The 19,329-nt window shown below is 51.0% G+C and overlaps 2 protein-coding genes across 2 annotated transcripts; both read right to left on the bottom strand.

The window, feature by feature from the left end:
- Positions 1-7,996: 7,996 nt before the first annotated feature.
- On the bottom strand, positions 7,997-9,175 carry LOC109738677 (uncharacterized). Its single transcript, XM_020297768.2, has one exon. The coding sequence runs from the start codon at positions 9,173-9,175 to the stop codon at positions 7,997-7,999; it is 1,179 nt and encodes a 392-aa protein (XP_020153357.2).
- An 8,357-nt stretch (positions 9,176-17,532) lies between these two features.
- LOC141042684 (uncharacterized) lies at positions 17,533-18,642 on the bottom strand. The gene has a single exon (XM_073511560.1). The coding sequence runs from the start codon at positions 18,640-18,642 to the stop codon at positions 17,533-17,535; it is 1,110 nt and encodes a 369-aa protein (XP_073367661.1).
- Between the last annotated feature and the right edge of the window lie 687 nt (positions 18,643-19,329).

The raw sequence follows: 19,329 nt of genomic DNA, 5'->3' as shown, positions 1-19,329 counted from the left end.
TACTTCCTGCTTGATTGATCTTGATGAATATGAGTATTACAAGAGTTGATCTACCACGAGATCATGATGGCTAAACCCTAGAAGCCTAGCCTGTATGACTATGGTAATGAATCTCTCCTTTCCGGACTAACCCCTCCGGTTTATATAGGCACCGGGGGAATCTAGGGTTTACATAGAGTTGGTTACATAAGAAGGAATCTTCATAGTCGGTCGCCAAGCTTGCCTCCCACGCCAAGTAGAGTCCAATCCGGACACGGGTACAGTCTTCGGCCTTCATGTCTTCACAGCCCATCAGTCCGGCCCATGGATAACAGGCCGGACGCCCGAGGACCCCTTAGTCCAGGATTCCCTCAATAGCCCCTGAACCTGGCTTCAATGACGAGGAGTCCGGCGTGCAGATTGTCTTCGGCATTGCAAGGCGGGTTCCCACTTTTTACGAACTCCAAGATAGTCTTCGGATGCGATGATAGTATCCAGACCTGTCACACACACCATACACAACCGCAGAGAGAATATATTTTTACACGAGTTCCATCCGCTGACAAATTTTCGTAGCACGACAGTACGTTCGACCGGTCATAATTCCAAACCGTTTTTGTGTTCGACGCCCCACGTCCCGAGACGCGGTTGCCATTGGCACGTCTTGTCAAAGCAGAGATCGTGTCCCCTTATTGCGGGATTCTCATCAATGCGGGCATGGTAACCCAACCATGCCGTTTACACAGCACTTGGGAATAGGCGAATCTGAAGGCGAGTGAGGAGGCGTTTAATATTCGTGGGCTTTATAAGGGGATAAGGATTCCGTCCTCCTCTCTCACGCCCTCTCTCTATCTCCGCCTTTCCAATCTCGAGCTCCAGCGCCCAAGTTCTCATCTCCTTTCCACTCAAGCAACCATGTCTGGATCCGGAGGTCAGGGCATGTGGATGGTCTCCTTCGTCAAGGAGGAGGACATTGCTGAGCTTCGGGCGACCGCTTATCTAGCGAAGGAGATCGCCCACCGTCTGCCGGCCGAGGGACAGGTCGTCCCCACTCCAAAGCCCACCGAGAGGGTAGTATTCATCCCCCATTTCTTCCGCGGGCTAGGGTTTTCGCTCCACCCTTTCGTCCGTGGGTTGATGTATTATTATGGGATAGATTTCCATGATCTGTCACCGAATTCCTTCCTCAACATCTTGGCGCTCATAGTCGTGTGTGAGGCCTTCCTCCGTATCCATCCCCACTTTGGGCTGTGGCTCAAAGTCTTCAATGTGAAGCCGAAGGTGGTGGATGGCCAGCACGCGGAGTGCGGAGGAGCCATGGTGAGCAAGCTACCCAATGTCTCCTGGCCGAAAGGCACTTTTGTGGAGACGGTAAAGGAGTGGCAGAGACAATGGTTCTACATCACAGAACCCCGCGGCACCACCTGGGTCACGGCTGCCGAATTCTGCCCCGGTGCTCCCATGCGACTCACCTCCTGGGTCGAGAAGAGTCCGGACTGGTGCTCGCCCGATGAGCTGATAGCGTTGCAGACGCACGTCCAGAGCATGATAACCATGGATGTCAAGCTTGTCGATGTACTTCAGGTGATGCTAGTTCGCCGGATTCTCCCCTGCCAGCGCAGAAGTCGCCCTCTATGGGTTTTTAATCCGAAGAAGCATCAAACCCTGGTGAGGCTCTTCGAAACCACCCATGAGGAGGCCTGGAGGTTGCTTTTTAAGGGCAACGAGAAGCCACCGGCCACGGATTCAGACCGTGGTCACGATTGTAAAAACCCTGCCAGCGAGGTATGCTATCTCTGACGTATCCCCAACTTAATTGTTTCGAAGATGATGTCTGAGTTTATCATTGCGTTTTCAGGACTGGATGGGGAGGGCGAAGCGGATCCAGTGTCTGGCTCCGCTGCCCGAAGAACCGGTCATCCCGCGTCTAGCGAAGATGCTGGTACCGGCGCCATATAAGGCGCCGGAGAAGAAGGCCAAGAAGAAGGCCAAGGGGGCCAAGAGTGGCCCCCGTCGCAAGGGCACTTCGGACGTGATGTCCGAAGACGACGAAGCTCATTCCTCTGTCCCTGAGGACAATGACGAGGAAGGGGAGGAGGAGGAGGAAAACAACCCTCCCCCTGAGGAGAGGAAGAAGAGGAGGGTGGCTTCGGTGCATCTGGAGGCGGAAACGCCCAAGAAGGGGAAGGGCGTCCCAGCGGTCAACACCGCATGGGACGTTGACAGCAGTCCGGAACGACGCCCCCACAGTAAGCCCCAGGCCGCATCGTAAGTGACATGGCTCGCTCATGCGCACATTTGACCCTTTATCTTCATTATCTTGACATAGTTAACTGTACTATTGCAGTCCGGCCCGCGACCTTATCCAGCGATCCTCATCTGGAGGTTCGTTGGCTCCGTCGGAGATGGCGAGCATGTCGCCACCGCCTGCTTATTCCCCTGGGGCCAGGGACGACACCGAAGTGTTGTCCTGGAGGACCGCTCCGAACCAGGGAGGAGCCCAGGACGCTGTCCGGGAGGCGCCACAAGGCAAGACCTCCACTGCCGGACACATGGGGGAGCCGATCCCCATGGAGATTGGCAAAGAGGGCCGCATCCAGTTCGGCCCTCAGTTGAATACGATTCCGGAGACCCATATGGCTCCGGAGTCGGGCGAGCAGCCCCCTTTGAAGGAGGGGGGGGGTGCGCCGCTTCCACCGGTGGCCCCTGTCCATCCCGGGGCGCCGGATAACCTGATGGAGGCCCTACGAGGCGCCTCCGTCGTGGACGAGCACCGTGTCCTTATGGGTGCGGTGATCGAGAAGGTTCAGTCTGCCAAGAGTGGACTGAATGAAGCCTGCAGCAACCTGTGACAGGTTTCGAGGTAAGAAAGAGAAAAACCCCGTGTAGACAGTAGCCCCTGAGACACTGTCCGGTGTTCGGCAAGAAGAACCGGACAGAGGATCAATCTTTTGTTATAGGAGACTAACGTAATATGTATGGATAAGCAGGCGTCGCTGTTGGCCGCAACCTCGCATGCTGACGAAGTCTCTGAGCTGAGGCAGAGGCTGGAGCGGACCAAGAACGAGCTCGGCGAGGTTAGGGTTCGGCTCTCGGAGAAGCAAGGTGAGTGACGACTTGCTGTGTGTTCGAAAGGAGTAGGTGATGTGTATTGACCGCGGTGTCGTAATATATGCAGGAGCCGCGACCGAGGGCGAGGCCCTGAGGAAGGCCCTGAGCGAGGCCGAGGAGAAGGCTGTCCAGTAGCAAGCCGCCCGTAAGAAGCTCAAGGCCCGGGTCAAAGAAGTCCAGCAGGAGCTCCAGGATGCGGTGAAAAAATGCGAGGCCTTGCAGCATGATGCGTCGGTTCATGGGGCCGAACTCGCCAAGGCTCGTCAGAGCGCGGAGACCACACGGAATGAGGCCCAGGCCGCCCTCCAGGAGATCCAGGAGGCCAAGAAGATCACGGCGGGTAAGGCATTTAAGATGTAAAGCAAGTATGCGGAGAAGCAGTACCTTTTACTAACCCGGGTTCGGAGTTCCCCAGGGGCTTTTGCGGATTTGCCACGCAGTGTATCAGACGCCGTGGAGTTCTCTCGAGCCGAAGGAGGGAGTTCTACGGAGAAGCTATTCTAGTCGCAGTATGCGGCGCCAGAGCATCCTGTGTCCTTCACCGATCAGCTGAAACAGCTGGTGCAGCTGCGTAGGGTGGCCGAACTAGCCACTAAGGATTTGATAATCCGGCTATGGCCAGCCGAAGCTATGCCAGATAGCTACTTCAGACTCGTGAGGCGGATGGTGAACGCCTGTCCTCTGCTGGACGTCGTCAAGCGCTCGGCCTGCATTGAAGGTGCGCGCATGGCCTTCGCCCGTTGCAAGATGTGGTGGGCGAATATGGATGCCGTCGAGGTGACCAGAGGGCCACCGGAGGGCAAGGAGCACCGCACACCCGAACGGTATTTTGCGGATGTCCTGGAGGGGTCTCGCCTTGCGGCAGCACAATGTTCGCAGGGCATTGTATTTGAATAAATGTATTCATGTTGCCTTTGCCTTGTATTATGAAAACAAAGCATGTTTTGTAATGTAATTTTGTTATGCTTTAATTGTTTCCTCCTGTGCGGCCGTGTTGTATGTAATCTGAGGGTTGGCCAGTCGTCGGCTTCTGCCCTCACGTAGGTAGTACGGAGGTGTTCGGGATGGAATCTAAACAATCTTGATCCAATTATATGGTCCTTGAAGGAGTTGTTTAGCGCAACGAACAAGGCAATCAGACTATACGGCTTAAACGCCCTCACTTAGCCATAGGAGTTTTATAATAAAGCATGGGCGCAGCCCCTGGTTCAAGCCAGAGTGCTGTCAGCATCTGATCGGGAAGTGCCGATCTTTCGCATAATGCGGAAAAAATCTCCAACGATTTGTAACCCTCGAACAGCTGACCGGCTCTCGCCGTATCATGACAGTCAGTTTTCGACTTTCTCTACTGAGGTGCTCATATGGTCAAGGCCTGGGCACAATCACAGTAGTTCTCCCTTTACTACCCTAGCCGATTTAGCGGAACGTAGGGTAGCAAGCACAGGAGCCGGGCAACCCAACTATTGACCAAAGACATGATTCGGAGCCAATGCATATAATGCTAAATTCGGGGTGCCGAACTTATCTTAAAGGATTGTTCGGACTTTGTTGCCGTATTGTGGGGCGATGGGGAGCCCCTGGCAAATATGAAACGTACCAGGGTGTACGGTTGCTAGGAAATAAGTAATTTAAAGGAAAACAGAGGGAGAACAGAGATGGATCTGGGGCCCTTGAACTTGGATCATGAACTGTTTCCATTATAGTTGGGTTAATGCGTCCAAGCACATTGGTACAAAATAATGCAATAAGCAGCTAGCTATTTGACATGCCACAACCGAAGGCGAGCTGCGCGTGGGTTCCGAAAACAGTTAGCCTCTAGGGCTTCCCATGTACGCCTTTGCTCCGTGTCAATCCGGTGTGCTTACCCTTTGATAGGACCATTAATCAGGCCATGGAAGGAGGCCCGCATAAGAGGAACCTGAAACAAGGGAAAAGGAGATAGTAAAGTTATATGTGTGTCCGGGATCGGTTTAACCGAACTATAGATCCCGGGCTAGCTTGTGCCTCCGTCGATGCCCATGGAATTTTGAGTGCGTAATTATGCACGCGTGGTATGAATGCCACTACCTCATCGGGATTGGGATGGAGGCCGAATTGCTAATCGAGCTCTTGACGAGCCGCGCTATCCTGTTGCAGTGTAGTCCGGACCCTCTTAATGATGTCCAGGGGCTCGGCAGCCAGACTATGGTGCTGCTTGAGAAGGCCATTTTGTACCTCTGCTGCTAGGGCGGCGGTGTGCTCCTCTGTCCGGAGGGAGCGTTCTGTGTTTCCGTTGACTGTTATGACGCCGCGTGGACTGGGCATCTTGAGCTTGAGGTAAGCATAATGTGGCACCGCGTTGAATCTAGCAAACGCGGTTCGCTCGAGCAGCACGTGGTAGCCGCTGCGGAAGGGGACGATATCAAAGATTAACTCTTCGCTTCGGAAGTTGTGCGGGGAACCGAAGACCACCTCCAGCGTGATTGAGCCCGTGCAACGGGCCTCTACACTTGGTACGAATCCTTTAAAGGTAGTCTTTGTGGGTTTGATTCGTGAGGGATTAATGCCCATCTTCCGTACTGTATCCTGACAGAGCAGGTTGAGGCTGCTGCCACCGTCCATTAGGACTCGTGTTAGGTGGAATCCATCGATGATTGGGTCGAGGACCAGTGTGGCTGAACCGCCATGCCGGATACTAGTTGGATGATCTCGACGGTCGATGGTGATCGGGAATGACGACCACGGATTGAATTTTGGGGCGAATGGTTCTACCGCATAGACGTCCCTGAGTGCGCGCTTGCGCTCCCTTTTGGGGATGTGTGTAGTGTATATCATGTTCACCGTTTTGACTTGAGGGGGAAATTTCTTCTGCCCCCCGGTGTTCGGCTGCCGGGGCTCTTCGTCCTCGTCCTCACTTTGTGATCCCTTTTCTTTGTTCTCAGCATTTAACTTGCCAGCCTGTTTGAAAACCCAACAATCTCTGTTGGTGTGATTGGCTTGTTTGTCTGGGGTGCCGTGTATCTGGCACGGGCGGTCGAGTATGCGGTCCAGGCTGGAAGGCCCCTCATTGTTCCTTTTGTAGGGCTTCTTCCGCTAGCCGGACTTGGAGCCGCTGAATCCAGCGTTAACTGTGGTGTCATCGGTGTTATCGCCATTGCTTCGGCGTTTGTGTCTATTGCGCCGGAGCTTGCCGGTGCTGTTCTTGGCCTCAGAGGGGCCTGCCTTGCTGGCTGTGTTTTTGCCACGAGCCAGCCAGCTGTCTTCACCCGTGCAAAAGCGGGCCATGAGTGCCGTAAGGGCTGCCATAGACTTCATATTTTCTTGGCCGAGGTGGCGCGCTAGCCATTCATCGCGGATGCTGTGTTTGAAGGCCGCTAGGGCCTCGGCATCCGGACAGTCAACGATCTGGTTCTTTTTGGTTAGGAACCTAGTCTAGAATTTTCTGGCTGATTCTCCAGGTTGTTGAACTATGTGGCTTAAGTCATCGGCATCTGGTGGCCGGACATAAGTTGTTGTCATATAGCCATAACATTATGTTTTTGTGTCATCATATGATTGTATCGATGCAATAAAGGGTACTCATGTTACTGCTATAGTCCTAAGTCATAGTCTGCAACATACAGGAGTAGAAAGCACTACACAAGGCAGAATGTGCTTGCCGATGTTGACTTCAATCTAAAGTTCACATATGTGTTAGCTGGCTGGGAAGGATCAGCCAATGATGCTAACATTCTTGCTGAGAACATGGCTTGAGCTGATGGTGTCAGTGTCTTTGATGGCAAGTTCTGCCTAGTATGTATGTCGGCCTGATGTTCTTCCACCCTTTAGGAAAACTAGGTATCATCTGAGCGAGTTCTCTTCTAGGACTATCCTGGGACTACATAGAAATTGTTCAATCTCAAAGACTATAGTCTTAGAGTTACGGTTGAGAGGACATTTGAAGTTTTGAAGAACAAATTTAAGATCCTGGATCAGAAACCATTCCACCCTTTCCCCGTCAATGTTAGGCTTATTCTTGCATGTTCCATTCTCCATAATGGGGCTGTGATGATATTGTGCCGGAGGAGGAGCATGTGATGATTGATGATGATCATGACCTCAGCAATGGTGTGAATGCACATGACGATGAAGCTTAAAGAGCAAAAGGTTAGAGTGGGCTGAGGCAATGTGGGTAAACATAGATAACACAAGGACATGAAGAAGAAGTAGCAGTAGCAAAAACACAAGAAGAAGCAACAACAACAACAAAAGATGAGGATGGACTTGCCCACAGTTCAACATAGATAAACTTTCCCCTATTGAGCCATAAGGCTGTTAATTTGTACTACAATTTGTTCGTAGCCAGGATGAACAACCATTCGTTTACTAGACATGACTGAAACAAATGTTTATTCCATAGTGCGTATGTAGTGTAATGTGTGGCAAGATAAGGTCATCATTAGTGAGAAAGGGTGACCATAATATAAGTCATGCACAACCAAACATCATGTTTTGCACAGTGACAACCATAACCCACAACTGCTGCCAACCAAAGATCGGGCATCAAACTCCTCAATGATGCAGTGCAGCCTATCAAACCATACTAACAACATGGTGTCACTTAGTCAGGCCTAACTCAGTCACATATGCAAATAGCTAAAAAACGATGCAACCTACCAAACATGCCCTAGATGGGCGGGACCAATTGGGCAAATGCACACGTGACGACCGCAGGAAAACCGGGTTTGTAAGTCACGTGATGGGCGGAACCCACCCGGCAGATTGTTCTAAAATTATAAATAAGTGAAATTGGCAAAACTTTGGTGAATGGGGACTGAGAATCTAGTGTAAACAATATCAAAATAGGAGTTACAAGCAGGAACGAAGTTAAGGAGGGGTATGCATCAGCATGAACTTGTATACCAATGCATCTTAACTACAGTAAGTCTCATGTATCCGCAGGGAAAAACCAAGTGGATGTCAATGGACCTTCACGTGCAACCGCTGCCTGAAACGGCAAGGGCGAGAAAGTCCCATCTCTCATGTTGTACACGCCGGAGCAAAGGCTCCTCGTCCTCGCATCGTAACGGTTGCATTCATTCAGAAAGTAGATGCAATCCTCTCGAGGTCCGACGTTTTGGGCACCGCCGGCTGGAAGAGACTCGGAGCAGCCTTCGCTGAGGAAGAGAGCCCGTCCCATCAGGGTACTGACCTTTCTCCAGCATCCTCGACCGCTGCCCAGGTCGGCTGCCTCGAAGACCTCGAACCAAGTCGGCATGATCACCAGCCTCGGGCCCGGCAGCACGATAACAACTTCCCTCATTCGTTTCACCATCAACAGCCGATCCCCGGACGCAACCAGGTAGTGGTCAAGGTCGCCAGCATTCCAGTCGCGCACGTCATCTTCTAGCATGGCGATCATGCGTTGGAAGCTCACATGGTTGTCGCTGACAATGTCCATGGTGTAAAGACGTAGAGGGTACACACCATAATTTGTTACGGTAAGGACGTAGAGCTTGTCTTGGAAGAGCGCTATGTCACGGACGGAGGAATAGGTGTCTCCAGGGGGTGACCACCGCCATTCCACGGTTGTCGACTGGGGCCGACGAATAGAGATAGTGACGTCCTTAAGGTACATTCGGGGTCCTGTCCGGACTGCCACGACGTGGTCGGACATCACCACCACCTTGCGGATGTTGTCGGTGTCGACCAGGACGCCTGGCTGAGTGCGGAGGCAGTTGAGGTCGACGCATCGAGAGGCCGTTGTCTCCCGGGACCGGGAGAGAGGGTTCATCAGAGAGCACTCGTCGTTGCTGTGCACGAGGAAGAGGGTGCTGCCGGTGGAGACACGGTGGGCGACGTCGTCGTCCGGGACGAGGACGCGGCGGTGGACCTCGCCGTCGGGGAGGCTGAGGAAGGAACCGTCGCGGAGGGCGAGCCACGGGAGCAGCGCTGGTAGCGCAGGCTGCAGGCGCGCGCTGGCGCGCCACGCGCGGCAAACGGCGCGCAGGCGGACGCGGTCGGCGTGGGACGGCACACGCTGGAGCACGAGGCCCAAGAGCTCCGATGGGAGGTCCTGCCATGGGCGACGACGGCGGCCGTGACTCGGCGGTGCCAGGGTCTCCATCGCCTGGGCGTACGCTTTTGCCCTAGATGGGTCTAATCGATCCTCTAGTTTCTTAATTGGCTCGGTTATATATGAGATAGTCAAAGTCCAGTCCAAAGAAACTCGCACGAACGACGCACGGTTAGGTCGTTTCTATATATCGAACGAACAGATACTGGAGGCGCAAAGTACCAAAATTTGGTTCTCCTTCAATGTTCAAAGTACTGTGTTCAAACAAAATCTTGAAGGAGAACCAAATTCTTCAAAAAAATAAAAAAATCCGACGATAATTTCTCGACTTTTCATGAACAAAGCTTCACACAACTAAATACTAACACACCTTTATTTAGGGCCATTAAGAAGCGGTGAACCCCGGTCCGTGCCGACACAAGAAGCGGTGGACCCCGGTCCGTGCCGACACAAGGGCTCCTGCTCCATTTTTAGGTGTTTTTTTAAAGGTCGATTAGGGTTTGCTTGCTCAGAAAGGCGAGACAGCGGTCGATAGCGACTCCCTGAAGATGGAATATGATTCTTCCTGTCTAGCCCCCATCTCGGCGGCGCGTTGTCATTGGAGGGTGTGTCTCTGGCAGATCTCGTGGGATTTGGTCGGTCCTGGTTTGCGCTAGATCTCCGGATATAGTCTATGTTCGTGTGTTCACAGGTTGGATCCTTCCAATCTACACTTCTCTTCATGGGCGACGGTTACTGTTCTGGTGCGCTGGTCCTGTGAGGCCTTAGCACGATTACTTTTTGACTTGTCTACTACAACAAGATATGCCCGACTCCGGCGAGAGAGGGGTGATGATGTCGACGCATTTTCGTCTCGCTCAAGTGATTGTAATCGTCGCTAGGTGGTCAACCAACCAAACACACCCCACACAACTGCCTACTCCATTGGGAGCCCCGCTCTGCAAGCAGTATTTAGTACTAACTCAGCAAACCAGAATCTTAGATAAACACTAGCAAACCCGTGCGGTGGCACGCCGCGCCATTGATACGTTGTGTTTATATGGTCTTTATTGTTTACAGTTTTTTTTTGCGGCAAGTCTTTATTGTTTACGGTAAGTGTTAGTTTAAGCTAAGAGATCTTGTACGTAAGACTATGGATGTAGGAAGATAAGCTGGGAAAGGATATATTTATTACCATCATGTGTGTTGCATGTCATTAAACAGGAAATACATGTTGATACATCTTTGATAAGAGTCATTTATTCTCGTATTATGTGGAACGTTTTACAAAAAAAAGAGAGTACGTGATGATGCTTTTGTAATAAGATCAAAGAAACATGGTATATTTCCTGGTAGATCAGATCATTCTGGTGTAGCCTCCCGCAATCAGAAATTTGGTCATTTATTCCTGCATGGTTGATGGGTCGATGAGCACGTGTTAGACGTCTAGCAATGCATTGGTATTACCTCCAGGTATGGTAATCACCTCTTTTCTGGTAGGTATGTGAAAAAATAATCAACACCCTCTCAAACCTACAATCTAAGCGACGATCATCTTGAAACATAGAAAAAGCAAAGCCGAACATGTGAACACTAATTTGTTATGCGTCAATACCGTCAACTACTCAAGCATGCAACAAAAAAAATGACTATGTTAAACGATCTCATGAAAAATCTATCCAATATATATGTGTCAACACTCGTCACGGTCTATATATGCAAACGGGAAAAAAAAGAAGAAGAATACCTTCGATTTTCATGCACCTAGCCGCATCCACCTCCAAATCCCATGCACACTTTCACAGTCTATATAGTCACATTACAATGGTTTGCGTGATAACCAAACTAAAAAAAGCGAAAAAGATCATGATGACATTAGCATGGAGTAGTTTAAACATGAACTGCAATAAAAACATTAAATAGAACAATAGACATTTATATAATATGATAACCTTTTTAGTACCATCTAGGCACTGAAAATCTATGTAGGCATGATACCTATTGCCCGGAATTTGATTGGCACCAACCAAAGGAACCAAATTCTCATTGAACATCATAACTTCCAAGAGAACTATTCATCACAATGGTTTGTGCTTGAAACTGGAACTTAGCAAGGGAGTTCAATGGTATCAATAAAAACAACACTTCATTGATGATAACATTTTGTTTTAACCATCTGTCAAACAAAAATAATAATTTCTCAGCATAAATCTGTGAAGTGCTTGAATTATCTAGCTAACCTACTTTACAATTGCTAACCCCCTTTTTAACTGATTGGATCAGTTATCTGCTTTAGCATGACCGAAGATTGGTGAAATAATTAAATCATGCATAATATTAAATCACAATGGAAACTTTGAGACGGGGAATAAACATATCAACATGGGAACAATACATGTCACATCACATGCATGCATATGCTAACATCTGATGAATATTAATGGATGTCCAACACCACAAAGTAAAATAGGATTCAAATAACATTTTTTGGAGACAATTCAAATAGCTGTTTGGACAGTTCTCTCGATCAGAGCACCCTGTAAGTCAAACATATGCATACAATTTTAATTAGGTATACACTTGGCATGCTTTTTTACCTTCCAAGTACAATTTAGACATAACATAATGGATCGAGCTATAGCTAGCTAGGTTCTAGCGCTGCTAAGTAACTACTAATATCTCTTAAAAGAAGTAAACTACTAATATGCTAGGCCTGGCTGGATTTCCGCTGCTGCTTGTTGACGAAAGACTCGTACACGCGGCCTTGGCGCACGCCTCCATTGGCGGGGTCTTCTCAGAGCCGTCTCAGCCGGGCAGTCACAGGCTCACAGCGTCGCCCTCATGCATGCATCTGGCGGCGTAGATGTAAACCTTGATGACCCCGTCCATGATCAGCCGGTCAGGAGAAGACGGCGACGATTCGTCCGTCCCAACGTAGATAGTTGATGTTGCTTTGCCCATGACAACGGTGATAGGTGGTCCGACTACGCATCCGTCATCCGTGTATAGATAGCAGCGGCAGATTAGTGGACTCGAGGACACTGCACATGGTCCTACGATGCCCCGCATTGCGCTCCCGCCACGATACGCTCATGATGCTATGCCTTGGCGAGCTCGACACCACGGTTTGGGCGCTGCCGGTCATCGGCCACCTGCACCACCTCGTCGGCGCCCTCCCGCACCGTGCTCGCGCAGGCCAGGAAGAACGGTGCAGCCGGCTACTCCGCGGCGGCCGGCGGCTGTCGCTCCTTCACCACAGATGCACCACAGCAGCCATGGCAATGATGACGGGGACGGCGCCGCCGCAGCCTTGGGCATGCCTCCGCACACACTTCGTCATTGCTTCACCTCCCCGGTCGTGCCCTCCACGCACCATACGTCCTGGCCATCCATGGTTCCGTCGTCGTCAGGGTGGGCACAGGCGCACAGCCACCGTAGTTGCTGCTGAATCCCGAAAACCCCCCATGCCATTGCAATCCGAGGCGCGCGCGAGATCATGAAGACCCGCGACGCGTCCGCATGCATCCTTCTTGTCCAGGCCTCTGACATACTTGCAGCAGATGGCGTACGGCGACACCCAGGGCCTATTCTTCGCATCCTATACAGCGACGCACGGTGGCAGCTTTGCAAGACATGCACCCTGAAGATCGTGCTCCGTTCCCGCCGTGTCCAGTCCTTCCGCCCCGCCCGCGAGGAGGAACTCGGCCGCCTCCTACGCTCCGTCGTGGCGGCGTTGGCCTCGTCTTCGTCGGAGAACCTCACTAGTCACACATCCGCCTGCGTCGCATACTCCATGGTGGCCTCCTCCGCTCCGGCGTGGCGGCGTTGGCCTCGTCTTCGCCGGAGAACCTCACTAATCACACATCCGCGTGCGTCGCATACTCCATGGTGCGCGCCATCGCCGGCGCCGGTTCAAGCAGAGGGAGTGTGGGAGACGTACTTGCGGATGCCGCAAAGAGGGGCTGAGGAGAGAAGGGAGCCGGGGCAGGCCCTTGGTCTGGGCGGCACCAGCGAGCACATGCCAGTAGTCAGCATCCATGACGGCGGCTTCGCTTCCTGCCATGCCGTTCACGTCCGTGCGCACCACGTCTAGCAACATCATCATGAACACCGGTGTGCTGTCCAGGCGCGCCTCCTCGCCAGCCACATCACATACCTCGCAAAGCTTCGCCGAGAGCTGGGTGCAGGAGGCCGGAGCTAGGAGGCGAACCGGAGGTTGGTGGTGGGTGGAAAGGGCGGGGAGGAGGTGAGGTAATCCCGCCAGCGAAGGAGAGCATATTTATATTCACCTACGGCGGTGAAGTGGTGGCACCGATTAGACGGGATCTTTCTCAATCGCCAGAGAATAAGCGGTCATGCATCGAGAGATTACCAGGAATATGCACGTGGTCCTGTCAAAAGCGATCCACGCCATAGCATGCATGCAGCACATAAAACACAATCCGCCGCCCGACAAACAGAGAAGTTTGACCAGGAATTAAATCCCTGAAAAATTGCTAGAGCCACTTCAAGTGTACACAGCCAGGTCCCCAGTAAATAGCGTGGCAGTCCCTCATTGGCCCAAATTTCACTGATAGAAAAAAGTCAAAAAAACCTGGTAAACTAAACCTGGCAGTTTAGTATATGTATAATACCACTAGTATTTATAGTAACTCTAGCAGATTCCTTAAAAAACGAGCCTTTAAAACCGTGTTGTAGCTTCTTCTATAAAATTTGGTAGACCCTAGAGGTTCTGTGTAAAGTTAGAAACTGTAAAAACAGAACCTTTATAATTTGGGATCTGCTAGACAACATTGTGTAACAAGTACAAACATGTAACTGTACGATACTTAGCACATGTGTTTGTTTGGATCTCAGTGTATTGGTTGTTGAGAAAAAAAAAACCTAAACACCTTGACGATTAGGTGCGGCTCTTTCGCAGAGTAGAAACGCTTACATGATTTCCACATCATATATGTATAGTTTCAAAGATAGTATACAGTTTAACCCGTAAACCGGCCAAACTCGTCGGAGCAGAAGCGCTACTGCGGAACTAGCCGGAATCTACCCGGAATTCATCGGAATCCGTCGCTGCACATCTGAAGAAGTCGCCGCACGCCAGGATTTGCCGCCGCCGGTCCGAGTTGTGGCCGGCTCGACCTCCCTGCCGAGGTGAGGCCGTCCACGGGCAGGGTGGAGCAGGCCATCGGCGGCTCGAATCAGGGCGGGGCGCCGCCTAAGAAGGGGGGGGGGGGGGGTGCCGGGGAGCTCGCGCGGCGATGGGCGGTGCCGGGCTCAATCGGGGACGGGCAGGCACGCTAGGAAGCGCGCGGTCGGGGCGGGTGGCGCAAGGCTCCTCCACTGCACGTGTGGCCAGGAGCGGGCGGCACCGGGGCGAGGGATGCCTTGGCCGGAGACGCGCTCTGCTGGGGCCGGAGGAAAAAGGAAAAAAAGAAAGACAATATGGGCTATAGTGGGATACAATTTTATTTACGGGATCTGCTCTGCCCAGGGCAATCTCTTACCGTAAAAATGGTTTACAGTGCCTCTTATACGCGTTTTTAAGAATTAACTTATAAAGGGTCTGCTAGAGATGCATCAACCTGAACTTGTACCAATGCAGGAAAAACTAAGTTGCAGTTACTGAACCTTCACATGCCGCGACTGTCCGAAACGGCAAGGGAGAGAAACTTCCACCTCTCATGTCGTACACCTCAGAGTAGATGACCTTCGTCCTTGCATCAAAATGATCACGTTAGTTCAGATAGTAGATACAGTCTTGTTGAGCAGCCTTCTCTGAGGAAGAGAGCCCATCGCATGAGTGTATTGACCTTTCTCCAGCATCCTCCGCCACTGCCCAAGTCAGCTACCTCGAAGACCTCGAACCAAGTCGGCATGATCACCCGGCCAGGAGCACGGTAAAGAGCCACACGACTTCCGTTTCACCATCAACAATTTATTGCCGTACACAACCAGGTAGTGGTGAAGATCGCCAACATTCTATCCGTTCACGCCATCTTTGGTGAACATGCATTGGACACTGACATGGTTGTCGACGATGATGTCCATGGCGTAAAGACGTAAAGGGTACACACGAACAAACATTGCGGTGAGGACGTAGGGCTTGTCTTGGAATAGCACAATGTCGTGGACGGTTGAACTAGTATCTTGACGTGAACGGATGAAGTTTTAATTTCGCCATTGCTTACCGCACTGTTGATGTCGCCATTAGGTAGTTATGAACGAATGAATGAAGCTGTTTGTTCAGGCAACAACACTCGTAGTGTGATTCAGGCCTGGGTCATGTTGGTCCACAAAGAGTTGTTCCACGGAGTGATAACCGTGTCATCCATTATGGCCACTATTAATCCGAGATAGGGAGAGGATGATAAATCTGAACTACATCTACAAATGCAATGCCGTAGAGGCAGTGAACATGCTTTGAATGCTAAGAGCACCTTTTCCCAAGCTCACGGAGATGTTTGGGAACAAGGGGCTGCTACAAGATAGCACCAACACCTCTATGGAGGAGCAAGTTGCCATGTTCCTTCATGTTGTAAGCCATAATCATATATCCAAAGTGATTCACAACTCATCCAGGAGATTCATGGAGACCATTTCCAGGTATTTCAATCAAATCTTATATGCTATTGGGGAGCTCAGAGAAGAAATGACCACGACACCAACTGGGTAAACTTCTGACAAGATTCACATGAGCCCAAGATAGTATCTGTATTTCAAGGTGAGCACTACCTGTAGTTCATGCCATAACATGCTTGTAATATTGTCATACAGCCGTAACAATATATCTTCGTGCCCTCACATGATTGTATCAGCAATAGGTGGTACTAATGTGATTGCTAGAGTCCCGAGGTCACGGGCTGCAACATATATGGGTAGAAAGCATTACACAAGCATAATGTGCTTGTTGTCGTTGACTTCGATATGAAATTCACATATGTGTTAGCTGGTTCGAAAGGATCATCCTAAGATACCAACATTCTTGCTGACAGTAACCTGATGCATGTCGGCCTGGTGTTCTTTCACCCTTCAGAAAAACTAGGTACCATCTGAACGAGTTCTCTTCTAGGAACTATATTAGGACTGCACGAGAATTGTTCAATCTTAGTCCTTAGAGTTACGGTTGAGACGACATTTGAAGATCTGACAGATTTAAGATCCTGGATCAGAAGCCATTCCACCCTTGCCCCACACATGTTAGGCTTGTTTTTGCATGTTGCATTCTTCATAACTGGACCCTAAAGTGGGGCTGTGATGAGTTTGTGCCGGAGAAGGAGGATGTGAGACTGATGATGATCGTGACTCTGGACATGGTGTGGAGACATATGGCAATGAAACTTGAAAGATCAAAAGGTTGAAGTGGGCTAAAGCGATATGGACAAATAGAGGTAACACAAGGATCTAAAGAAAAAAGCGGCAGTAGAAGCAATAGCAACAACATCAACAAAAGATGAACCTCCCAATAATTCAGCATCTATGAACTTTCCTCTATTGAGCCCCAAGACTGTTAATTTGTACTACAATTGTTAGTAGTCAGGATGAGCTGCTACTTGTTTAATTGTTAGGACTCAAACAATGTTTATTTCATATAGTGCGTATGTAGTGTAATGTATGGTAAGATCATCGCTAGTGAGAAAGGGTGACCATAGCATAAGTTGTGCACAACCAAACACCATGTTTTTCACGGTGACAGCTATAACCCAGAACTGTCGCCAACCAAACGTCAGGCATCAAACTGCTCAATGGTGCAATGCAGGCTATCAAACTATGTGCAGGACATGATTTTTGGCCTGCATTCACTCAGTTAGGCCCAACTTAGTCACAAATGCAAATAGCTGAAAAATAATGCAACCTACCATACCAAACAGGCCTAGATGGGCGGGATCAATTGGGCAAATGGTTACTGCTTAACCAATTGGGTGAAGCGATGGTAGGTATGCACATTTGACGACCATAAGAAAACCGGGTCTGGCTAAGTCATCTGACAGGCAGTACCCACCTGGCAGATTTTTTTCATAAAGAAAGCTCCCTCTCCGATTTCCACTAAAAGAAACCATAATGTCTTTCTACAAGCAACTAGAAATGAAATAAAAGGGAAACTCTGCACAAGGCTTGAACTGCCACGAGAGAAGGAGCCATCCCTCCCTCCTCCCAGCAGCCCCCTCGACATGCCTCTCACTCCTAGCACATGCGCCAGGATATGCTAACCCGGAGAACGATTATGCTGATCCATACAACACATTTTCAAAAGGCCCACCTGGCATATCGTTCTAAAATAAAATAGTAAAAAGAGGTGAAACAGGCAAAGCTTTTGTGAATGGGGAATGAAAATCTAGTGTAAACGATACCAAAATAGGAGGTAAAAACTGGAACGAAGTTGAGGGTTATGCATCCGCATGAACTTGTACCAATGCATCTTGACTAGAGTCTCATGTATCCGCAGGAAAAAACCAAGTGGCAGTGAATGGACCTTCACGTGCAGCCGTTGTCTCAAACGGCAAGGGCGAGACAGTTCCATCTCTCATGTCGTACACGCCGGAGCGGCATTCCCTCGTCCTGCCATCGTAAGCCACACGTTCACTCATAAAGTAGATGCAGTCTTCTTGAGCTCCGGCGTGTTGATTGCCGCCGGCTGGGAGGGACTCGGAGCAGCCTTCGCTGAGGAAGAGAGCCCGTCCCATCAGTGTATGGACCTTTCTCCAGCTTCCTTGGCCGCTGCTCAGGCCTGCTGCCTCGAAGACCTCGATCCCAGTCCTCTTTTGTTTCGCCATCAACAACCGATCACCGGACGCAACCAGGTAGTGGCAGGGGGTGCCAGTCTTATACCATGCGTCCGCACCATCTTTTGGCGTGGTGAGCATGCATTGGACTCTGACATGGTTGTCGCCGACGATGTCCATGGCGTAAAGACGTAGAGGGTGCACGTTAAAATGATTTCTGGTGAGGACGTAGAGCTTGCCTTGGAAGAGCGCCATGTCGAGGACGGAGGAATAAGTGTCTTGAGGGGGTGACCACCGCCATTCCACGGTCAACGACTGGGGCCGACAAATAGAGATGATGACGTCCTTAAGGTACATTCGGTGTCCTGTCCGGACTGCTACGACGTGGTCGGACATCACCACCACCTTGCGGATGTTGTCGGTGTCGACCAGGACGCCCGGCCCAGTGTTTAGGTTGATGCACCGCGGGGCAGTAGCATCCCGGGAGAGAGGGTTCATCAGCGAGCACCCGTCGTTTCTGTGCACGAGGAAGAGGGTGCTGCCGGTGGAGACACGGTGGGCGACGTCGTCCTCCAGGATGAGGATGCGGCGGTGGACCTCGCCGTCGGGGAGGCTGAGGAAGGAGCCGTCGCGGAGGGCGAGCCACGGGAGCAGCGCTGGTAGCGCAGGCTGCAGGCGCGGCGGCGCGCCACGGGCGGCAGACCGCGCGCGGTCGGCGTGGGACGGCACGCGCTGAAGCACGAGGCCCAAGAGCTCCGACGGGAGGTCCTGCCATGGGCGACGACGGCGGCAGTGACTCGGCGGCGCCAGGGCCTCCATCGCCCGGGCGTAGGCTTTTGCCCTAGATGGGTCTGATCGATCGATCCTCTAGTTTCTTGATTGACTCGGACACTCGGTTATATATGAGAGATTGCCAGAGTCCAGTCCAAACACGGACGAATGACGCACGGTAAGATCGTTCCTATATCGAACAAACAGATACAGTATCCATCTAGTGAAACGCTTTTTTTTTCGGACAGCATATAGGGAAACGCTTGTTAACAGACGTCTGGTAAGTTTTCTTCAGACCGCTGCCCCTACTTAAATCTTCTACGTCTACATCCCTTATAAAAGAAACATAATGTTCCTGTTTCGTTTCCAAGCATTGCATGACAAGTGAAGCACCCCTCGCAGCATGGCCGTGGTCACCGACGCCGTCACGACACGCCTCGTTGCCGTAGTTGTCGAAACATTGTCGTGGAGGCCGTCAACATCGTCGAAGCATTGCCATGACCAGTGAAGCACGCCTTGCAGTGTGGCCGCCATCATCGTCACCGTCACGACGCGCGTCCTCACCGTGGTCGATGAAGCATTGCCGCGGCCGCCAAAGTCGTTGAAGCATTGCCACGACCAGTGAAGCATGCCTCACAACATGGTCGCGGTCATCAACGTCGTCACGACAGATCTCGTCGGCATGGTCTAAAGAGATATTGATCAAGTCTGTAGCACATGCTATACCTGTCTATT

Source organism: Aegilops tauschii, chromosome 3 (genome assembly GCF_002575655.3).
Source record: "Aegilops tauschii subsp. strangulata cultivar AL8/78 chromosome 3, Aet v6.0, whole genome shotgun sequence".
Classification (NCBI taxonomy): Eukaryota; Viridiplantae; Streptophyta; class Magnoliopsida; order Poales; family Poaceae; genus Aegilops; species Aegilops tauschii.
Note: the sequence above shows the minus strand (reverse complement) of the source record. Positions and strands in the feature narration are given on the sequence as shown.

What these genes read in the sequence shown, in the direction of transcription:
- LOC109738677 (XM_020297768.2), bottom strand. Translation starts at nt 9,175, where the DNA reads ATGGAGACCCTGGCACCGCCGAGTCACGGCCGCCGTCGTCGCCCATGG.
- LOC141042684 (XM_073511560.1), bottom strand. Translation starts at nt 18,642, where the DNA reads ATGGAGGCCCTGGCGCCGCCGAGTCACTGCCGCCGTCGTCGCCCATGG.